This window comes from Heloderma suspectum, chromosome 13 (assembly GCF_057233095.1).
Source record: "Heloderma suspectum isolate Gila_16-S chromosome 13, 16-S_ref, whole genome shotgun sequence".
NCBI classification, from domain to species: Eukaryota; Metazoa; Chordata; class Lepidosauria; order Squamata; family Helodermatidae; genus Heloderma; species Heloderma suspectum.
This window is the reverse complement of record NC_139470.1, coordinates 31871006-31888710: the sequence shown is the minus strand read 5'-3', so window position 1 is coordinate 31888710 and position 17705 is coordinate 31871006. Positions and strand designations below refer to the sequence as shown.

Genomic DNA, 17705 nt, shown 5'->3' with positions numbered 1-17705 from the left:
AGCCTAGAGATCCCTTCAAGAAAATCGGAGATCTCAAGGGAACGTTTTGTGCAAAGACAGGCATGACAAAGGACCAAGAAGGCAGGGACCTAACAGAAGCAGATGAGATTAAGAAGAGGTGGAAAGAATACACAGAAGAACTATACAAGAAAGATCTTAATGTCTCTGATAGCCATGATAGTGTGGTCACTGAGCTTGAGCCGGACATCCTAGAGAGTGACGTTGTGGGCCTTAGGAAGCATTACTAACAACAAAGCTAGCGGAGATGACAGTATTCCAGCTGAGCTATTTCAAATCCTAAAAGATGATGCTGTTAAAAGTGCTGCACTCAATATGCCAACAAATTTGGAACACTCAGCAGTGGCCACAAGACTGGAAAAGGTCAGTTTACATTCCAATTCCAAAGAAGGGCAATGCCAATGCCAAAGTTCAAACTACCATACAACTGCACTCATTTCACATGCCAGCAAGGTGATGCTCAAAATCCTACAAGCTAGGCTTCAGCAGTATGTGAACCGAGAACTACCAGAAGTACAAGCTGGGTTCCGAAGAGGCAGAAGAACTAGAGATCAAATCGCCAACATTCGTTGGATCATGGAGAAAGCAAGAGAATTCCAGAAAAATGTATATTTCTGCTTCATTGACTACGCTAAAGCCTTTGATTGTGTGGATCACAACAAACTCTGGCAAATTCTGAAAGAGATGGGGGTACCAGACCACCTTACCTGTCTCCTGAGAAACCTGTATGAGGGTCAAGAAGCAACAGTAAGAACCGGACATGGAACAACCGATTGGTTCAAAACTGGGAAAGGAGGACGACAAGGCTGCATATTGTCGCCCTGCTAATTTAATTTATATGCAGAGTACATCATGAGAAACGCTGGGTTGGATGAATCACAGGTCGGAATTAAGATTGCCAGGAGAATTATCAACAACCTCAGATACGCAGATGATACCACCCGAATGGCAGAAAGCGAAGAGGATCTAAAGAGGCTCTTGTTGAGGGTGAAAGTGGAGAGTGCAAAAGCTGGTTTGAAACTCAACATTAAAAAAACGAAGATCATGGCATCTGGCCCCATCACTGCCTGGCATATAGAAGGGGAAGAAATGGAAGCAGTGACAGATTTCATTTTCTTGGGCTCCAAGATCACCGCAGACGGTGACTGCAGCCATGAAAGTAAAAGACCCTTGCTCCTTGGGAGGAAAGCTATGGCACACCTAGACAGCATAGTAAGAAGCAGACACATCACCTTGCCGACAAAGGTCCGTCTAATTAAAGCTATGGTTTTCCCAGTAGCAACGTATGGCTGTGAGAGCTGGACTATAAGGAAGGCTGAGCGCCGAAGAATTTATGCTTTCGAACCGTGGTGCTGGAGAAGACTCTTACGAGTTCCCTGGACTGCAAGGAGGTCAAATCAGTCAATCCTAAAGGAAATCAACCCTGACTGCTCATTGGAAGGACAGATGCTGAAGCTGAAATATTTTGGCCACCTAATGCGAAGAGAAAACTCCCTGGAAAAGACCCTGATGCTGGGAAAGATTGAAGGCAAAAGGAGAAGGGGACGGCAGAGGATGAGATGGCTGGATAGCATCACCGATGCAATGAATATGAAGTTGAGCACACTCCGGGAGAGAGCGGAGGACAGGAAGGCCTGGCGTGCTGTGGTCCATGGGGTCACGAAGAGTCGGACACGACTTAACAACTGAACAACAACAACAAGCCGGCCAGATGGGCAGCTAATAAATCAAATAAATAAATAATGTGACATTGCACAATTGTGTGATTACAGGACTGTGAAGTAGCAATGTTGTCATGCAAAGTAAAGATACACATGAATGGCCAGCAGCCAAATAGCATAACTGCATAATAGTGCTAAGTGGGAAGAAGAGCCTGTGTCCAAAGTGGCTACTGCCAATGGAGGAAAAAAGGGAACAGCCCCGCCCTTTGACCAGGTCACAGACACACCCTTAGGCATGCCCAGTATGCAGGATGTAATTCGGGGGAATGGGGCACACTGCAGCAGAACCACATAGATGCCACATTTAAGGAAAAAAGACGCACTAAAAAGACTTTGCGAAAATGTGCCTTTTTGAGAGGGAAGCTGTGCCTGTGCGGTTGCTGTGGGGTGGTGACATCATGTGTTGTGAACAACCCTGATGTGCTCTTGCTCTGCACTAAATCACCTGTGTAGATTGGGCCCAGGATTCTTATCCAATGGACACAACAAGCCCAGCCCAGGATCAGGACTACTTTGTGCAGCTACTGACTCTAGCTGTGCCCAGGTTAGGACTATTGTGTTAACGGGGCGGTGGGGGGAGTGAATTTCAGACGCTATGACAGACTTTTGGTGGAATGCTGGGATATCACTGCCATAGAAGTGCTATCTGGAGGGAAAGCAAACTGCATTTGTTGCTCTACCATCCTCTGGAAAGGGCCTCTGTGGCTGAGTGTTCCTGCCCCTTTAAGGTTCCTGGGAAGCAGCTTTCAAGGGACAACTGCTCAAGTCAGCAGGGAGAGAGGGAGGGAGAGCCAAGCCTGGGCCCTGCAGAAAGTGGGGAGCGGAAGGTCCAGGGGGAACGCACCCCGGAACGCCAGTGGTCAAGAAATGGAAGCCTTCCTGTTGTTATTGTATGTACGCAGTGTTGCTCAGTGACGCAGACGCTGTCATCATTGTAATAGTCAGAGGTTCCATGACATGTTGCTGAGCGCTCGCCACAGGCCACCTGCCCTCTGCACCCGTGGGCGAGTGCAGTGCCTGCAGAGCCTTGCCCTCTTTCCACGGGGAGAGGGGTCCCCTGCTTCTTCATTCACACAGTTGCCCACGCAAACCTCCAGGTGAGGGCGGGGCAAGTCTGAAGCGCTCTCCCGTCTCTCTTGCTGTAGGGTGCCCTCAGCTGCTTCGCCGTCTATTAATGATTAAGGCTAATGCTGTGCTATTAGGAATGCTCTCTCAAGAAATGATTAACTGCAATTTATTCCATTGCTGCACAGTTCTGCTCCTTCCAGCCTAGGCCTTTCCTTGGACTTTTCATTATTTTGATGCCCTCAGCACACAGAAGTCGCTCAGGGTGAAGTCTGAAACACTCATACACACTATACACTTACTTTACAGAAAAGCAAGTTTTAAAAATCCCTGTCACTCCCCCCCACCCAGTCCTAATTTGCAGAAGGGGTAGTGAGCCAATTCACAGGACATGAAGGTGTTTAATAAGCCACGGTGGCTTGTTCATCAACCTGCATGTGCCAGTCACATGCCAGCCCCGTTTACACAATTACCCTCACCAGGCACGGCTTCATGTATCCTCTGAACCCAGTGAGGGTGGCTTGATGGGGTGGTTAACCACCCTGAACCGACTGGCTGTTGTAGGGCTGTGGGGTGGTTTATTAACTACCCCATCAAGCCATCATCACCGGGTTTGGAAGTCATAAAAGCGCCCAGTGGGGGCTTGGATTGGCAATCTGGCAGCTGTGGGCACTGCAACACACCATGGTTTAAATAAGCCACAATGGGCTGTGGTGATTGTGTGAGCTAGGTCAGTGCAACGCAGTGACCTGGTTTGCACATAAGGGCAAGCTACAGTGGGTGGATTTCCCCATGGGGATTGCCATTTTGCATTTTAAAAATTCAAGCAGCACGGGGAGGGGGGTACTGCAGCTTGTCATCACCTGCTAACCCAGCAAGAGGGGGGGTTGTTGGGGAGTTAAGAAACCACCCAGAACCCATGGCCTGTTTCAGGGTGGTGGGTGGCTTGTTACGACGCACCTGCTCCCACGAGCCCCGGGCTGCGGAGTCGACCCGGGCTGGGCAGGCTGCGGCCCTCTGGGGGCTGCTGGCCTGCGACCCCGTCAGCCCTCCCCGTTGGCTGTGCCGGCGGGAGTGGAGGCCAGCGCGCCCGGAGGGCCGCCAGCTGCCCAGCCCGGGGCTGGCGGCTGAGGCGTGCGCCTGTTCCCCTCAGCTGCCTGGGTGCGCTGCTCCGCGGGTGCCGCTGCATACCGGCGGACTCGGCTGGGGAGCCCGGCGGCCCCGGGCACAGAGCAGCGGCGTCGAGATGCCTCCGGCTCGGGCCCGGCGCGCGGGGCCCTGGCCGCCGCTGGAGCCAGAGGGCCGGCGCGCCTCGGTCGCCGAAATCCGCCGCGGGGGCTTGCTCCGCCCGCAGAGCGGCGGCTCCCCCTGCTCTGACCGCGGGGCCCGCCCCTTCGCGGGGCACTGGGCGCAGCGGCCGCTCCCCGGAGGGGCCGGAGCGCTCGGTTCGCGCCGGCGCTGGGCAGCTGGCAGGGCCGTCCCCAGGCCCGGGGGCGGCCAACAGCTGCGCCCGCGCTGCCTCGCCCGCCCCCCGCAGGCCGGCCTGCCCCGCCCGCTCCGGCGCAGCCTTGCTGCAGCGGGGGGAGGCGACGCCGGAGCGCGCTCGCCACGCGGCGCCGGGCGGACGCGTGTTCCCCGGGACGCGCCTCCGCGTGCAACTCACCGGCCACCACACCATGCTTCGGCCAGCCAGGAAGAATCCTCCCACGGTCCCGCGGTTCGTGGAATACATGGCCTGAGGGAGAGAAAGGGTTGGACGCCGTGAGTGTCGCCTCCGGCGGGCCGCTCGAGTGCGCGCGCGGCGCCCCCCCCCGCGGAAAGTCGCTCTGCCGCGGCTGCGGGCCGGCGAAGCTGGCGGCGTAGAGTCGCCCTAGGACTCCCTGGAGGTTCAGGGTCAGGCGCCGGCTCCGCGGGGCAGGGGGGCTGCGGGTCGCCGTCCGCATCGCAGAAATTACTCGGGGGAGGCGCCCCATGAACGAAAACGGAGGAGCTGGGGGCGGCCTCCCGGGGAGGGGGGCCAGACGGGCAGATGTGCAGGTAACGCTGGCGGGACGCCGCTTCAGCGAACGGCGCCCGCGCCCCCCGCCGCCGCTTCCGCCGTCTTCCGCTCGGGAGGAAGCCCGGCGCGGGGGGGCGGAAGAGTGACGCCCTCCCCGCAGGCACGGACGCCCTTGGCGCGGTTCCTCGGGGGTTCGCCAGCGGCGAGGCCGCGGGCGGGCAGACGGGCCTTCCACGGCTCAGCCCACGCTCGGGGGAACGTCGCCGCCCGTTACGCCCCGTCTCGTTTACGTTTCTCTCTCAAGTGGCGCCGAGGCGCTTTTCTGGAATAGATAGACAGATGATCGCAAAATGCCACCGAAGTGACAGTGTATTAGGGAGTGTACTGTAGTGCTGTGCCCTCACAATGCTATGATGCAGTATATAAAATTGAAAAATCAGAGCGGGGGACCCTCTCCAGTTGCTACCATTTTAGCAAGGGTGGTGGTGGTGGTGTCCAGAAAGGTCTTTTAATTTTTTTTTAAAAAAATAGCATTATAGGGGATAGCATATACCTCTGTAATATTGTAATGCCACTTTAGAGAAAATTTATTATAATACTGTAGAGGTATACCGCTACAGTTCATATAATGCAATTTTTTATTATTTAAAAAAAAACCCAGTCACTTACTCCATTAACCACATGAACTGTGTCACTTAAGTGGTATTTCAGTATTGTGTATATTTGGGAAAGTGTCTTCGGGCACAATCCTAGAGGGAAAGTTGGTTGCCTCCAAACTCGGAGGCAACCAACTATCCAATGCAGGGCAGGTGGAGCACGGAGGGGGCCTTCTCTTCTGCACTCCAGCCACCCTGCATCCAAAGCCAGGAGGCTGATTTCAGCTGTCTAGCTGGGGTGGCTCGAAGCGGGGGGGGGGAGGCTGGGTGGCGCACAGGAAGTGTCTTGCTGGCACTTCTGCCGTCCCCACCCCACCCCCAGGGTCGCCCCCTTCCCCCGCTTTTTGCTGCTCTCCAAGCGCAGAACCGGGAACATACTGTGCCGCCCGGGCGGGGGGCAGTTTTCTGGGAACTGAGCTCAGAGTGCGGGCTTCAAGGTCGGTTCCTGGAAAACAAAAAATCCTATGGCCATCTAGCCACTGTCTGGCAGCCATAGGATTGAGCCCTTAGCTACTTCAAATGTGGATTAGAAATAAAAATGAATGGCTGATAAAAATGGCGCCCCATGCAAAGTGTATAGCGAGTGTGTGCTGAGCTGTGGTGTGTTCAGCTGCCCAGGAAGTCACTACCCCAGTCAAAACAAACACCCACCTTAAAAAAAAAGGCAGAAGAGTAGCTCGGCACTGGTGTAGACAGAGCATAGGGGAGGCACACACAGCAAAAGCACAATATCATGGCCAGGGAGTTGAATTCCACTTGTAGCTTACAGCGGAAGAGCAATGATTTATTAGCTCTAGGAACCATCCATCCTGAAACACCCTTTATTGTTTCAGCCGCAACAGACTAGAACGGCTGAGCCTCTGGAATTTGCTCAACGGACATTCAGTCTATCCTCTTCTGATCAGAACATCATGATGGCAACTGAGGGGTCATCTGTTAGAATTCAGTACATGGTAAGGTGCTACCTGGGTGTTCTTCCAGACTGCCAGCTCCTAGTGCTACATAGGCATTGCTTTTCCACTGCAAGCTATATGTGAAACTGCAATTGACTTCTCACAGTTTGGGAGTACAGGGCTTTTGGGGTGTGTGCATCCTGCAGTGTTCCATCTGTAGTAGCAGAGGTGACATATTCATGTGGGCAGAAAAAGGACAATTCTGAGCAAGCCATTTTTTAAAATCTTTTTTCCCTAACCATTTTTTTAAGCAGTTCTTCAATTTTGACTAAATCACTTATTTATTTAGTTGCTAGTGCACAATTACTTTCATCACTTTAAAAGAAAAGTGTAGGCTAGTGTTGTAGCACTAAGACAATGGCTAAAAAAAATAGCAGTACCAAAATGGCATTGTGCTTTTTAAATCAGTTTTTAATAATCATGCTAATAAGCTTTGTAATTTAAGCCCTATTATACAAATACCTCAACATTTAAAAAACAGGTGAAAAGGCATTTTAGTTCAAATTAAAATACTGATTTAATAAAATGGTGATAAATAGTGCCAAGAAGAAAGGTCATAGCGAAGATGTACTGAGGGAGATGTGTGGCATTATTACCACCCGGAACATCAGCACACACATCAAAAGCACACTTCTTTAGAAAGATACTGAAAGAGTGAAAGAGAAGTGCTAAGGCAGTCTTAATCTGGGGAGACTGCAGTACTCTTCCATTCTTTCTCCAGAAGTTGGAACCTGAGAAGTTGCAATCTGAAAAGGGTCGGAAGCAAGGTCGTGCACAATGATAATTGCCCCCTGTAGAGTGAATGGGTGTTTGGGTTCCTAAGGTCCGCATGGGAATGTTACCAGAAGAGGGGCCAAAGGATGAACAGGACTGTACATGCAAACGGTGATCCAAAGTCTGTAGACAACATAATTGGCTGAATCTGGGCAAACACCAGGAGCTGATTACTGACTGAGTTTTAAGAAGGGCCAGTAGCTGCAAAGGAATGCTTAACTGGAGGAGAAATAAGCCCTTAAGGATGAGTGATGAAGTGCCCAAGTATAGAACGAAATGAAACGAAGTTGCTGAGGTACACCAGGGCACATAGTCAAGGTATGAGATTGTCTGTACTCGAGACAAAGAACCCAGAAGTATATAAGGCACCCCCAAACCAACCACTCATCGGGGAAGACAAGAGACACCTGGGAAGCACAGCTAACGCTCAGCAGTGCTTCTGAGCATGCGGTGGGGGTGGCCTCCCTGTTGCTTGCAGCAACTTTGGTAACTTATGGAACGAATGAGAAGTTGTAGATGGGTTCGCTTTAACTGCATTCTATCAAAATACAATTGTTTTTTAAAGGATTTTAAATGGTTTGAGTCTCAGTATGTATCTCACCCCGTGATCCCATCTTTCTGGTAGAAGCACAGAGAAAACACACAAGAACAATGATTTGATGACGACAGCCTGCAAACTTGAGCGTGGAACTGTACTGCAGAAGCAGCCCTGGGGCATACCGTGGGGCATGTAGTCCTCAGTGTTCGCATGTCAGAAATTCCATGCATTCCCCCTGTCAGGATTCCCTTAGCCCCCACTTCAATGCCCAAACATACACAGATGAGAGGCTTCAGTCTATAGCTTTTAATCCATTACTTCACAGGGTCATACAGACACAGATTCTCAGAGAAACTCTCCGCCTACACGGAATGCCTTCAGGGGATCCAAATGGAATTTACGAGAGTTGCCCGCCGCTTGAAGAGGGGGGTGGTCTCACTAGCCTAACTTAAGGCAGGGAGGTCCCTCTTGTCGTGAGGCCTCTAAGCACAGCTTTTCACACAAGGCCAATCAGGTAGACCGTCTGAGTTCCGCCCCTGCCTTCTTCTTTGCTCTGTGCCTGCGATCTATTAGGTCAGCCTCCTGTTCGCTGCTTCTCATGGGGGGGGGTGAGGAGGGACCCTCACATTCAGCCGTCTGTACATTTGTAACCTGAGAAGCAGGCCTACTTTCATCTGGACTAGCCTGGGAAAACACCTCCCCCATGTCTGATGGTTCTCCTGCAGAATCTGAACTGCTATCCCACCCCCTGCACTCAGAAACACCCCTGACCCTAGGGATGTCAGAGAATTTCTCCACGAATCTCCGGGAGGCCGAATGCCAACGCATTCGGCCCCCCAAAATTGGTGGAGAAACAGTCCACCCCCCGCCCCCAGGATGGGACTTACCTTGTGCAAATGTCCCTGGCTGCGGCGGCTCCTAGCAGCGGTGCGGCGGCGGCAGCGGCCGGTCTTCCGACCAGCTGCCGCCGCCATTTCCAAGTAAAACAACAACAACAAACGTGATAGGCTACGTAAAGATTTACGTAGCCTATCACGGCTAGATATTCAAAAAACACCGTGATAGGCTACGTAAATGTTTACGTAGCCTATCACGGCTGACTTTGGGGGGGAAAAAAAAGTATGCAAATGGCAGCGCCCATGGGCACCGCCATTTGCGTTCCTTATTTGGGCACGTGTAGTCTATGTAAAAATTTACGTAGACTACGGCGAAAATAAGGGCAACGCAAATAGCATTGCCCTTATTTTCGCCGTAGTCTACGTAAACGTTTACGCGCTTTTTATTTTTTTTCTCAAAGTCAGCCGTGATAGGCTACGTAAACATTTAAGTAGCCTATCACGGCTGACTGCCGGGACGCAAACGGTGGCGGCTATGGCCGCCGCCATTTGCGTCCCAGCAGACGAGGTTTCGCAGCCGGAGGGACAGGGCGCCTCCTCCCCGGCCAGAATTTCAGCCGGAGGGACAGGGCGCCTCCCCCCCCGCCCAGAATTTCGGGGGGAGGGATGGAGCGCCTCCCCCCCACCGTGAAGCAAGCTGCAGGATCAGGTAAGGGACTTCCATCCATCCCTACCTGACACCCACCACCGCCACCCGGTGCAACACCAGCCCCTCAATAACTACTACAAACTACCCCAAGGTTAATATATGAATCGAGAAGACAGGAGACTTTCATGAAGATTATCAGGACTCATTCTTTAATGAGCTTCCGCTGTGCATTAAAAATGTGGTTGTTCAGGCAGGCATTTGGGGTGGGTTAGGGTATTTTAGAAAACGTTTTTACTGTAGAATTTTATTGTTTTAAACTGTTTTATTATATGCTGTACATCGCCCAGAGTGGCTGGGTGACCAGCCAGATGGACGATTAATAAATTAAATAAATAAATAAATAAATAAAAATTCTGCTATGAATATGTTGTAGTAAATGTCTGAAGTGTTTTGAATGTCAACATTCACATGTGAAAACATTTGTTGGAGATGGAGGCCATCTACACGACAACGGAAGGAGAAGCACGTCAGGATATTCTCTGCATTTTCAGCAAATCGGCTTTAGTTCATCAGGGACACACAAAGCCAGACAAGCGGAGCACACCGTACCTAAAACCCTGCTTTTCATGGGTGCTTGGAATCAACATACTTCTAGGTCGGGTGGACAGAGTAGAACTCAACGTCATCAACCCAGCAGGGACTGCTCAACAAATGAGAGAGGCTTGTTTCCTGCCCCTGTCCAGGCTCCTCTCTGCTACTACATTATTATGAATGGAGAGTAACTAATTAACAATTCTGAAGGCTAGAAATAGTGCTGTAGTGCTTTTAAGGATGACAAAAGGCAGGCTAAATACTCCCCATGAGAGCCCCCAACCAGTGCAAATAAGCCCCATTCCAGCAAACAGGGAGTTTTAGCTCCAACCCCCCTTTTTCCTTCTCTGGCCACTACTCCCTGCTCGCAATGACAGGCTTCTCTACTCCCGTGAACCTGATACTGTGGTAGATTGCTACTGCGATAAACTCCTAATGCTCATTTGTTTAATGCCAAAGGAAAGAGTATAAGCTCCCTGTGCACTCCCTCGTCCATGAAGAAGCCAAAATCCCCAACTATCCAGTGCAGCATCCGAAGGCTCCCCATGAGAGCACACCATCACCCCAATTTCATCCCATTCCAGCAAATTGTTACAGAGTTATAGCTCCCACCCCCTTTTCCCCCATTCTGTGCAGTTTTCCATGAAGAAGCAAACATCGTAGATTATCCAGTGCAGCATCCAAAGACTCCCCATTAAAGTACCCCACCATCCCAATTTCCCCGCATTCCAGCAAACTGTCACGGAGTTATAGCTCCCAACCCATTTTTACTGCAAACAGAGAAGCATAGTAACGCAAACATCAGAGAAGCGGTGAAGTAACACAAGGATCAGACAAGCACCAAACTAACCCAAGGATAAGACAAGCGCCGAAGTGAAGCAAACATCAGAGAAGTGAAATAATGCGACATCAGAGAAGCAAAGTAATGCACAAATCAAAGAAGCGAAGTAACACAAACATCAGAGAAGCACATAATGATGGTTCTCAATGGAGAAAGGGAAGCTAGTTACTCCCACTGGCAAAAAGAAACTGCAACATGATTCTGAAGGCTCAAAAGAACACAATAGCACGTTGATGAGTCGGAAAGGCAGGCTAGTTACTCTTATTACTCTCCCTGGGGACAGAAGTGCCAATGGGGAAAATGAGTGAATGTGGTGGGGGGGAGTGGCAGCCCCACCACTTGACCATGTCACAGCAAGGTCACAAAGGCATGCCCAGGAGTTAATGCAGAGGAATGCGGCACACTGCAGCAGAACCACCTGGGAGCCGCTTTAACTGAAAAAAATGGAATAAAATCACTTTCCAATAATGCGGCTTTTCAAGACGGAAGTTACTGGTTGGCAGTGCACTGGCCACGATGTCATGTCTCATGAATGACCTCAAAATGCTCCCAATCCGCAGGAAATCCCCTGTGAAGACAGCCCCCTAGTCAACATTCACATATAAATGTTGAAAATCTCAGACCAGGTTTTTTAAAGTCTAAAAACTCAAAGCGCAGTTTGGCTGGTGAGTTCAAGGGAGAGGGCCTTCTCAGTAGTGGCCCTGCACCTCTACTTTTGTTGGGGGGTTGTCAGGCCCCTTGTTTGCAGGCCTTCAGGAAAGCTCTGAAGACCCAACTGCTTCACTGGCCTTCCCTTAAGTTGGGGCTGTTGGTTTTTACTGGTAAGTTTTGATTATATTTATTTTAATTGGTAATCTCTGTTTTTATGAATTTTACTGGAATGTGTTTTTATTTTGTAAACCACCTTGTGGGGGTTTCACCCTTAAAGGCAGTGTAGAAATAATTTTATATAGATAGACAGACATGCCCCAGTGAATATTAACTATTGCCTAAATGACATCCACAACATTTGTTGGGAATTGTTGCATTCACACACGAGCATGAACCTCAGGAGCTGCTTTCTCTTGACTCAGACCATTGACTCATTCAGGCCAGTCACGGAAGAGCTGTCTTAGCCCTGTTCCCCAAGACTGGACATGCCAGGGACTGACCCTGGTGCCTTCTGCATATGAGGAATGTGCTCCACAATTGAGTTAGGGTCCTTCCCCAATGCCACATTCAACAAATTTTGGACATACACGGTAACATGTATAACACACGAAGGAGTCACTGTGGTTATTTCCCTCAGTCTTTCTCAAGCTGCGTGGTGGGAAATTGAGATCACATTTTCCAGTGGATTAGTCTAACGCCAGTGGAGAGCCATGGGGAACATTAATAGCCCCTTGCACCAGGCCTCATTCTGCAGTGGCGTATGCAACAGGAAATCCAGTCTTTGCCTACTGGAAGGAGAGAGCGCCAGTGCAAAAAGACATGTGCTCTGCTCCTCCTTGAATGGCCTGGTAGTTGTGTGTCCACAGAAACCAACAAACAGAATGGAGCACACACACAAACCCACAATAAATCTCTGGAACGACACCAGGAACCAAGTTATGAAATGTGGTTATACAGCACAGAAGTGGGTACTTCCTGTAGAGAGCATTACTTGCTCTTTGTTTTAAAAGAGTAAGCATGTATCTAGCCATCATGGTTCCTGAAAAAACAGAAAAAACACCACTCCGTTACAAGAACAGTGGGTTTTTCTAACACCCCATAAGTCCTGATTAAAGAAAAGCAACCTCACACATCTTCAAGACTTTCCTGCTTCAAAGAAAAGCATGTATCAGTGTAGCCATGCTCAGAGGGTTGGGCATGGCGGGGCAAGACAATATGGCTAGCCGGTACTACCAGTAGACAGAGTGAGACAGCTGCTAATTTTGACTGTCATGAAAGGGCAGGGCAGTGAATTGTTAGTTATTTAATCTGTTATTACTGTATTTTTACTGCCAGGGAGGGGAAGAAGCACTTGTGGGATTTTCAGCCTCCCTCAAAATGCCAAAAGAACTTGACCAGCCTTGAGAGTGTGTGTGCGCGTGCGCGCGCGCTCGCTCTCTCGCTCTCTCTTGCCATTGCTACAGCACAGCACAATGACATAATTAATTAAAACATCAATTAAAATCAAACAGAAACAAAATAAAACAAATCTAGTAAACTAAACAGATGCATTTCTAACAGGCGCTGAAACAACATCAACTATGTACTTTGTGGGGGGAGGTCCCCCGTCGCTGCTCTGGCTCAGGCAGCAAAGTGCCTTGGCCAGCCTCCTCCTGATTAATACGGGACACCACCAACCAGGGCATGTTCCTGGGCATGAAGCCGCTTTGCCGGGCCTCCTGGCACGCAGACCCAGCCTGCCTCTCCTTGCCTCAGGGGAAGCCGTCTGCAGGGCAAGGGGCACGGCTCTGGGTCAGCTCATCCAGGCATGTCACTTGCCGGGCAGGTGCATTAGAGGAAGTGGCCCGGACCAGCCCCGGGGGCTCCTGTTGTGCTTCGGGTGGAGGGCGTGGGGTGGACAGGCGTTGACGTCTGATAAAATCAGGCAGGCCCCATCTCGCCCTTCAGCTTTCGCAATGCCCGTTTCATGTTCAAAGCCTGACTCAAACTTTCAACTGATCCCCCCCAACATCTAGCCTGCTCTCTTTGGACTGCAGTCTCGGCCTCTTAAAGACTGTGTCGATGGCCTACGGTTGTTTCTGGACTTCCTTGTGCCTCTGGGGGAGTCAGCACTGCACAGGGCATGGGAGGTCGCTGCCCCATTGCCAGGCTGCCTTGCAGAAGGTGCACCACAGCAGGGACACTCCTGCCCAGCCCTGAGCCTGCCCCAGGCCGTGTATGGGCCTCTGCCAGGCAGGCTGTGGCAGCAGCACTGTCTTTTGCCGGCTCTGCTTCTGTGCCTGAGGGGGCTGCCTGACGCCCAGACATTTTGGGCCAAAAACCTCCTCACTGCTCTCCATGCTAGGAACAGCTCCACCCGCTGAATCAGTAGGTTGTACAGGGCTCTGGGGACTTTTAGTAGATGAAGATACATCACCATCATCTATTATCATTATTATCATCATCATTTTCTGCATGGAAAAAAGTGGGAAAAGTCACCTGTGAAATTTCTCTTGCAGGCACAGGAGCAGGAGCAGGGCCTGGGGAAAAGTCGGCAACTCCACCCTCGGGCCTGAGCAGCTGGTAACCTCACCTGTGCCGTACAGATTCCTGGCTGGGTTTGCCCCCAGCTGCCTGGGCAGCTTCAGATAGCCTCCGCTTGGCCAGAGCCTCCAAGTCACCTCTGGCAGCTGAGTGCCAGCCATGGGGAGCCCCACAGGAGTTCCTGCACAGATTTGGCAATGCAGCCTCCACCTACAGCACGACCCCAGTGGTCAGGACAGGGGGAGGCTCCGGCAGCTCTGCCCACATCTCCCCTCCTCCCCACTGAGCCACTGCATGCCCCTCAACTGGCCTCCCATCCGCCCGGGGGCTGAGCAGCTGGGTTTCCGCTGCTCCGTTCGGGAGCAACTTCCCCCCAGCACGTTGCCTGCCTCATCCCCAGGGCCTTATTAAACACTGCAGACGTGCATCTCTGTTGTACCTGTTGCAGCGACTCCCGAAGGATGCCGCACATGGCAGTTTGCCAAGAGCTTAGAATTCTCTGTCCATCCTTATTCCCTGTTGCAGAACTACAATTCCCAAGGTTCTCTGGGGAAAGGGAACGGCCATTAAAATGTGCAGTGTAGATGACACCTCAGATAACTGCAGCTAATTCACAGACCGCTTTCAGCCTGTGGTGGCTACCATCTTTCGGAAACTCGTGCTGCTTTCCATTCCAGGTCTTAACCCTGGCAAATGCAAAGAAATCATAAATATGAGTGTACCACTGAGAATATGCGGAGTGTTTTTTGCTTCGCCACTAGATAACTATAAGCAGCCCTGCCCCGCAATTGGACATTCGAGGTAAGGAGCCTGAAAGAAGTTCAAGGGTCTCGGCAGAACCTCTCCTTCGAGAAATCAACCGTGCCCCCTTCTGCCTGCCATCGAAGCCTCATCCAGTCATTGTTTGCCTCACTCCTTTGACTCGCAGCCACTCTGCGCCCCAGTGTAGCATCGCTCCACGTTCTTATAATTGCGTTTGCTGCAAGACCTGCTTACGTGAACCTTCTCAGTTGCCAGTGTAACCCCCATAGACTGAATGGTTTAGTCCCTTAGGGGTGGAACCTCAGAGGGAGGGCTAAGAGAAAAATCCCCCGGAGTCAGCCGGTTCTGCTGGGAGGCTGAATGCTAGAGAACTGATGTATGATTATGGGCTCTTATCACCTTGTATAAAGTAAACTGAACTGATATTTGTGTGTAGCAGAATTTCAAGGGGATGGGGAATCATGACTTTGCTATTTGTTATATTTATATTATTATTGCAGGGTGAATGCCTTGAACTACAATGCATAAGCTTCCAATTGTGGATTGTCCTGTGGTCTAAAATTAAGGTATCCATAACAAGACTACTTTGGTGTCCAACATCTTGTGAAACCAAAGACACTTTGGGGCTGGCCTACTGCAAAGTTGCAAGCAAGAACTCCATATTTTTGTTCGGACTCAGAAGGACTAATTGTTACATTTATTTGTATTGCGAAATTGCTGCATGTTCTGTATAATTTTAATTCTTACTCAAGACATGTTTGCTCAGTTGCGTCTCTGCAAGTTTTATGCCACTTAAGCTCCATAGGACCCACATAAGTAGAAGTTACACCAGCACAATGGAGTGTGCTGCACCAGCCCCCTTCCTTGGAGGCCCTGCCCAAGCCAGGCGCCTCTGCCATCGCCCCAGCACCGTCCCCACGCCAGTCGTTGCGCTGAAGGCTCCAGCCCTTCGGCTCTGAGCTCCGTCCGCTCTTCCAGCAGCTTCCAACCTGCACCCTCTCGCCGCTTGTAGGCAGCGGTTGCTGAGCTCCGCTCCAGGCTCCCTGGGCCCCCTCGTCACTGCTGTCCTAGCCAGCCCTTCCCTCTTGCTTCCCTTTGCAGCTCAGTGAATCCAGCGGGACTGGCATCCTTGAACACCTTTAACCTTCTGTGGCACATTTCCCAAAGAAGCCATTTAGTCTCACACCCCAGTCTTATCTGTAAGCTGACAAACTAGGACGGCATTAATGGAGAAAAGTCCGGACCTACCCACAGGCCGACCGCCAGGACGACTAAGAAGTAGATGACGATGACTGCGATATCGGCGGGGTTATCAATGGCGACGCGGTGGCTGTCTGGGGGCACCGTGGTCCACGCGGGGGTCGCTGTTGGGGTTGCCATCCTGCTGACTTCTGTGCCTCTTGCTGCTTCGCGTTTCCCCTCCTTGTATCACCTGGCAGAGCCTCCAAGTTAATGATAAACCTCCGTGGCCCCCTTCCAGGGTGTAATATGTAACTCCGGAGATTCTGTTCTTTATGCTTGGGATAGCTTAGGTCCTAACAGGTGCTCTGCCCTGGTGGCCCATTCTGCTCTCCAGAGACTCTGCGGAGAGGAAGAGCCAGCGCCGGGTGCCCTGCAGCAGCACGTTTCGTAGTCCTGGAGTAGGCGGCTCCGCCAGAGTCAGCAGCACAGGGCGTGGCATGGCTGGAACAATGCTCGGCGAGTTCTCTGCTCTGCTCTTCCAAGTGGTGCCCTGAAATGGTTGTTCCTGGCTGCCTGCTCCCTGAGACGCCGGTGCCCAGCATTTGAAAGAGGTGTGACGTGAAGGGTGGGGGCGCCCCACGAGTCTAGGACTGGAATTCCTGCCATGATATGTCATCCATGCTCCCAACAAGGCAGAAAGATGCCATGGGACTTCTGGGAAGAAGAAAGCAGTACGACAACACCCTGTGGATCCCTTGCTCCAAGGGGATCGACAGATCCAGAGAGTTCAAACTGGCAATCACCTAACAGGACAAAAGTTTGACCTCGCAGCTCTCCATTGTGTTGGTTGAACTCCAGATAATGACCCAACATTGTGGTTCTCAAAAGTCTGAGGTAAGCCTCCCTAGAGAGCCCTGAGCATGTGTGTGTGTGTGTGTGTGTGTGTGTGTGCGCGCGCACTTGTGTGGGGAGGAATGAACCACAAGTATGTAGGAGAGGAATATGCAAGGCATGTACAAATCCCAATATGCTACTGGTGCTGTTGAAAGTCACAGAAGCTCTCTACACCAGCCCCAAATCCTGCATTTAAAACAGGGCTTTCTGCTTCAGTTTTAAATGCAGGATCATGACGGACTCCCTTTACACGCGCTTCCTCCCCCACTTTTCCCCCTTATATGAGTCTTCCATGATCCATTATACAGCCGCTAGATGGCGCTGTGGTCTAGCTCCTCTTATTGTCGGTTTTCCTCCTTTCACAGGGAACTCAAGCGCTGTAATTGGATAGCTCATCATCTCCGATCTTTTTAAAAATGGAATGAAGGTCATTTAATGCGGGAGATGCCCTGGAGGTTGACGACGTCATCTAAAGGGCCCACAAACTTCTGTGAGTACCAATCTCAATAGCAGGATAAAAGCTCCATGTTAAGAAGCCCTTAACCTGAGAAACAACCTCTTATGACCCACAAGTTGTGCCCCAGCAAGGGATCCTGGGACACGCATTGTGCAGTTCAGGATTGTGCAGTTCAACACATTACTTGGGGCAGCTACATGTCTCCTTGTGCCTCCGTGGGAATGCTTTGAACCAATTCCTATGAAAGAAACCATTGGCAAAACATGATAAAGGAAAACCCAGGTGGTTTGTGGAACACTGACCCAACGTTTCCATTCCAACACAGTGTTGTTGTTTTCAGATGGAGAGCTGAGGTAGAAGAAATACCACAATATAAACATAACGTTCCCCAAAAGGAAATCAAGTGCAAAACATAAATGCCACATTAAGCCAGGTCTTAGATACTCTATAGATTCTGGTGGTTTTGAGAGAGACGTCTAAGGGTGCAATCCTAACTAGATAGGCAGCTGCCTCCGATCTTGGAGGTGACCGCCTATCCAAAGCAAGGCAGGAGAGACACAGGGGGATCGTTCCCTCCGTGCCTGTCCTGCCTTGC

General features: G+C 50.9%; 1 protein-coding gene across 3 annotated transcripts in view; it reads right to left on the bottom strand.

Annotated features, from left to right (window-relative positions):
* Nucleotides 1-16160, bottom strand: part of SLC5A1 (solute carrier family 5 member 1) — a 48019-nt gene extending 31859 nt beyond the window's left edge. Inside the window, exons 1-2 of one of the 3 annotated variants that reach the window (XM_084819874.1) lie at nt 15826-16160; nt 4468-4539 (exon numbers count right to left, since the gene is read on the bottom strand). In XM_084819874.1, the coding sequence (XP_084676000.1) occupies nt 4468-4539; nt 15826-15957 (204 nt within the window). In that variant the 5' untranslated portion in view covers nt 15958-16160. Of the gene's footprint in view, nt 1-4467; nt 4540-4759; nt 5055-15825 lie in introns of those variants that run through there. The other 2 variants (XM_084819876.1, XM_084819875.1) reach the window with 2 other exon arrangements.
* Between the last annotated feature and the right edge of the window lie 1545 nt (nt 16161-17705).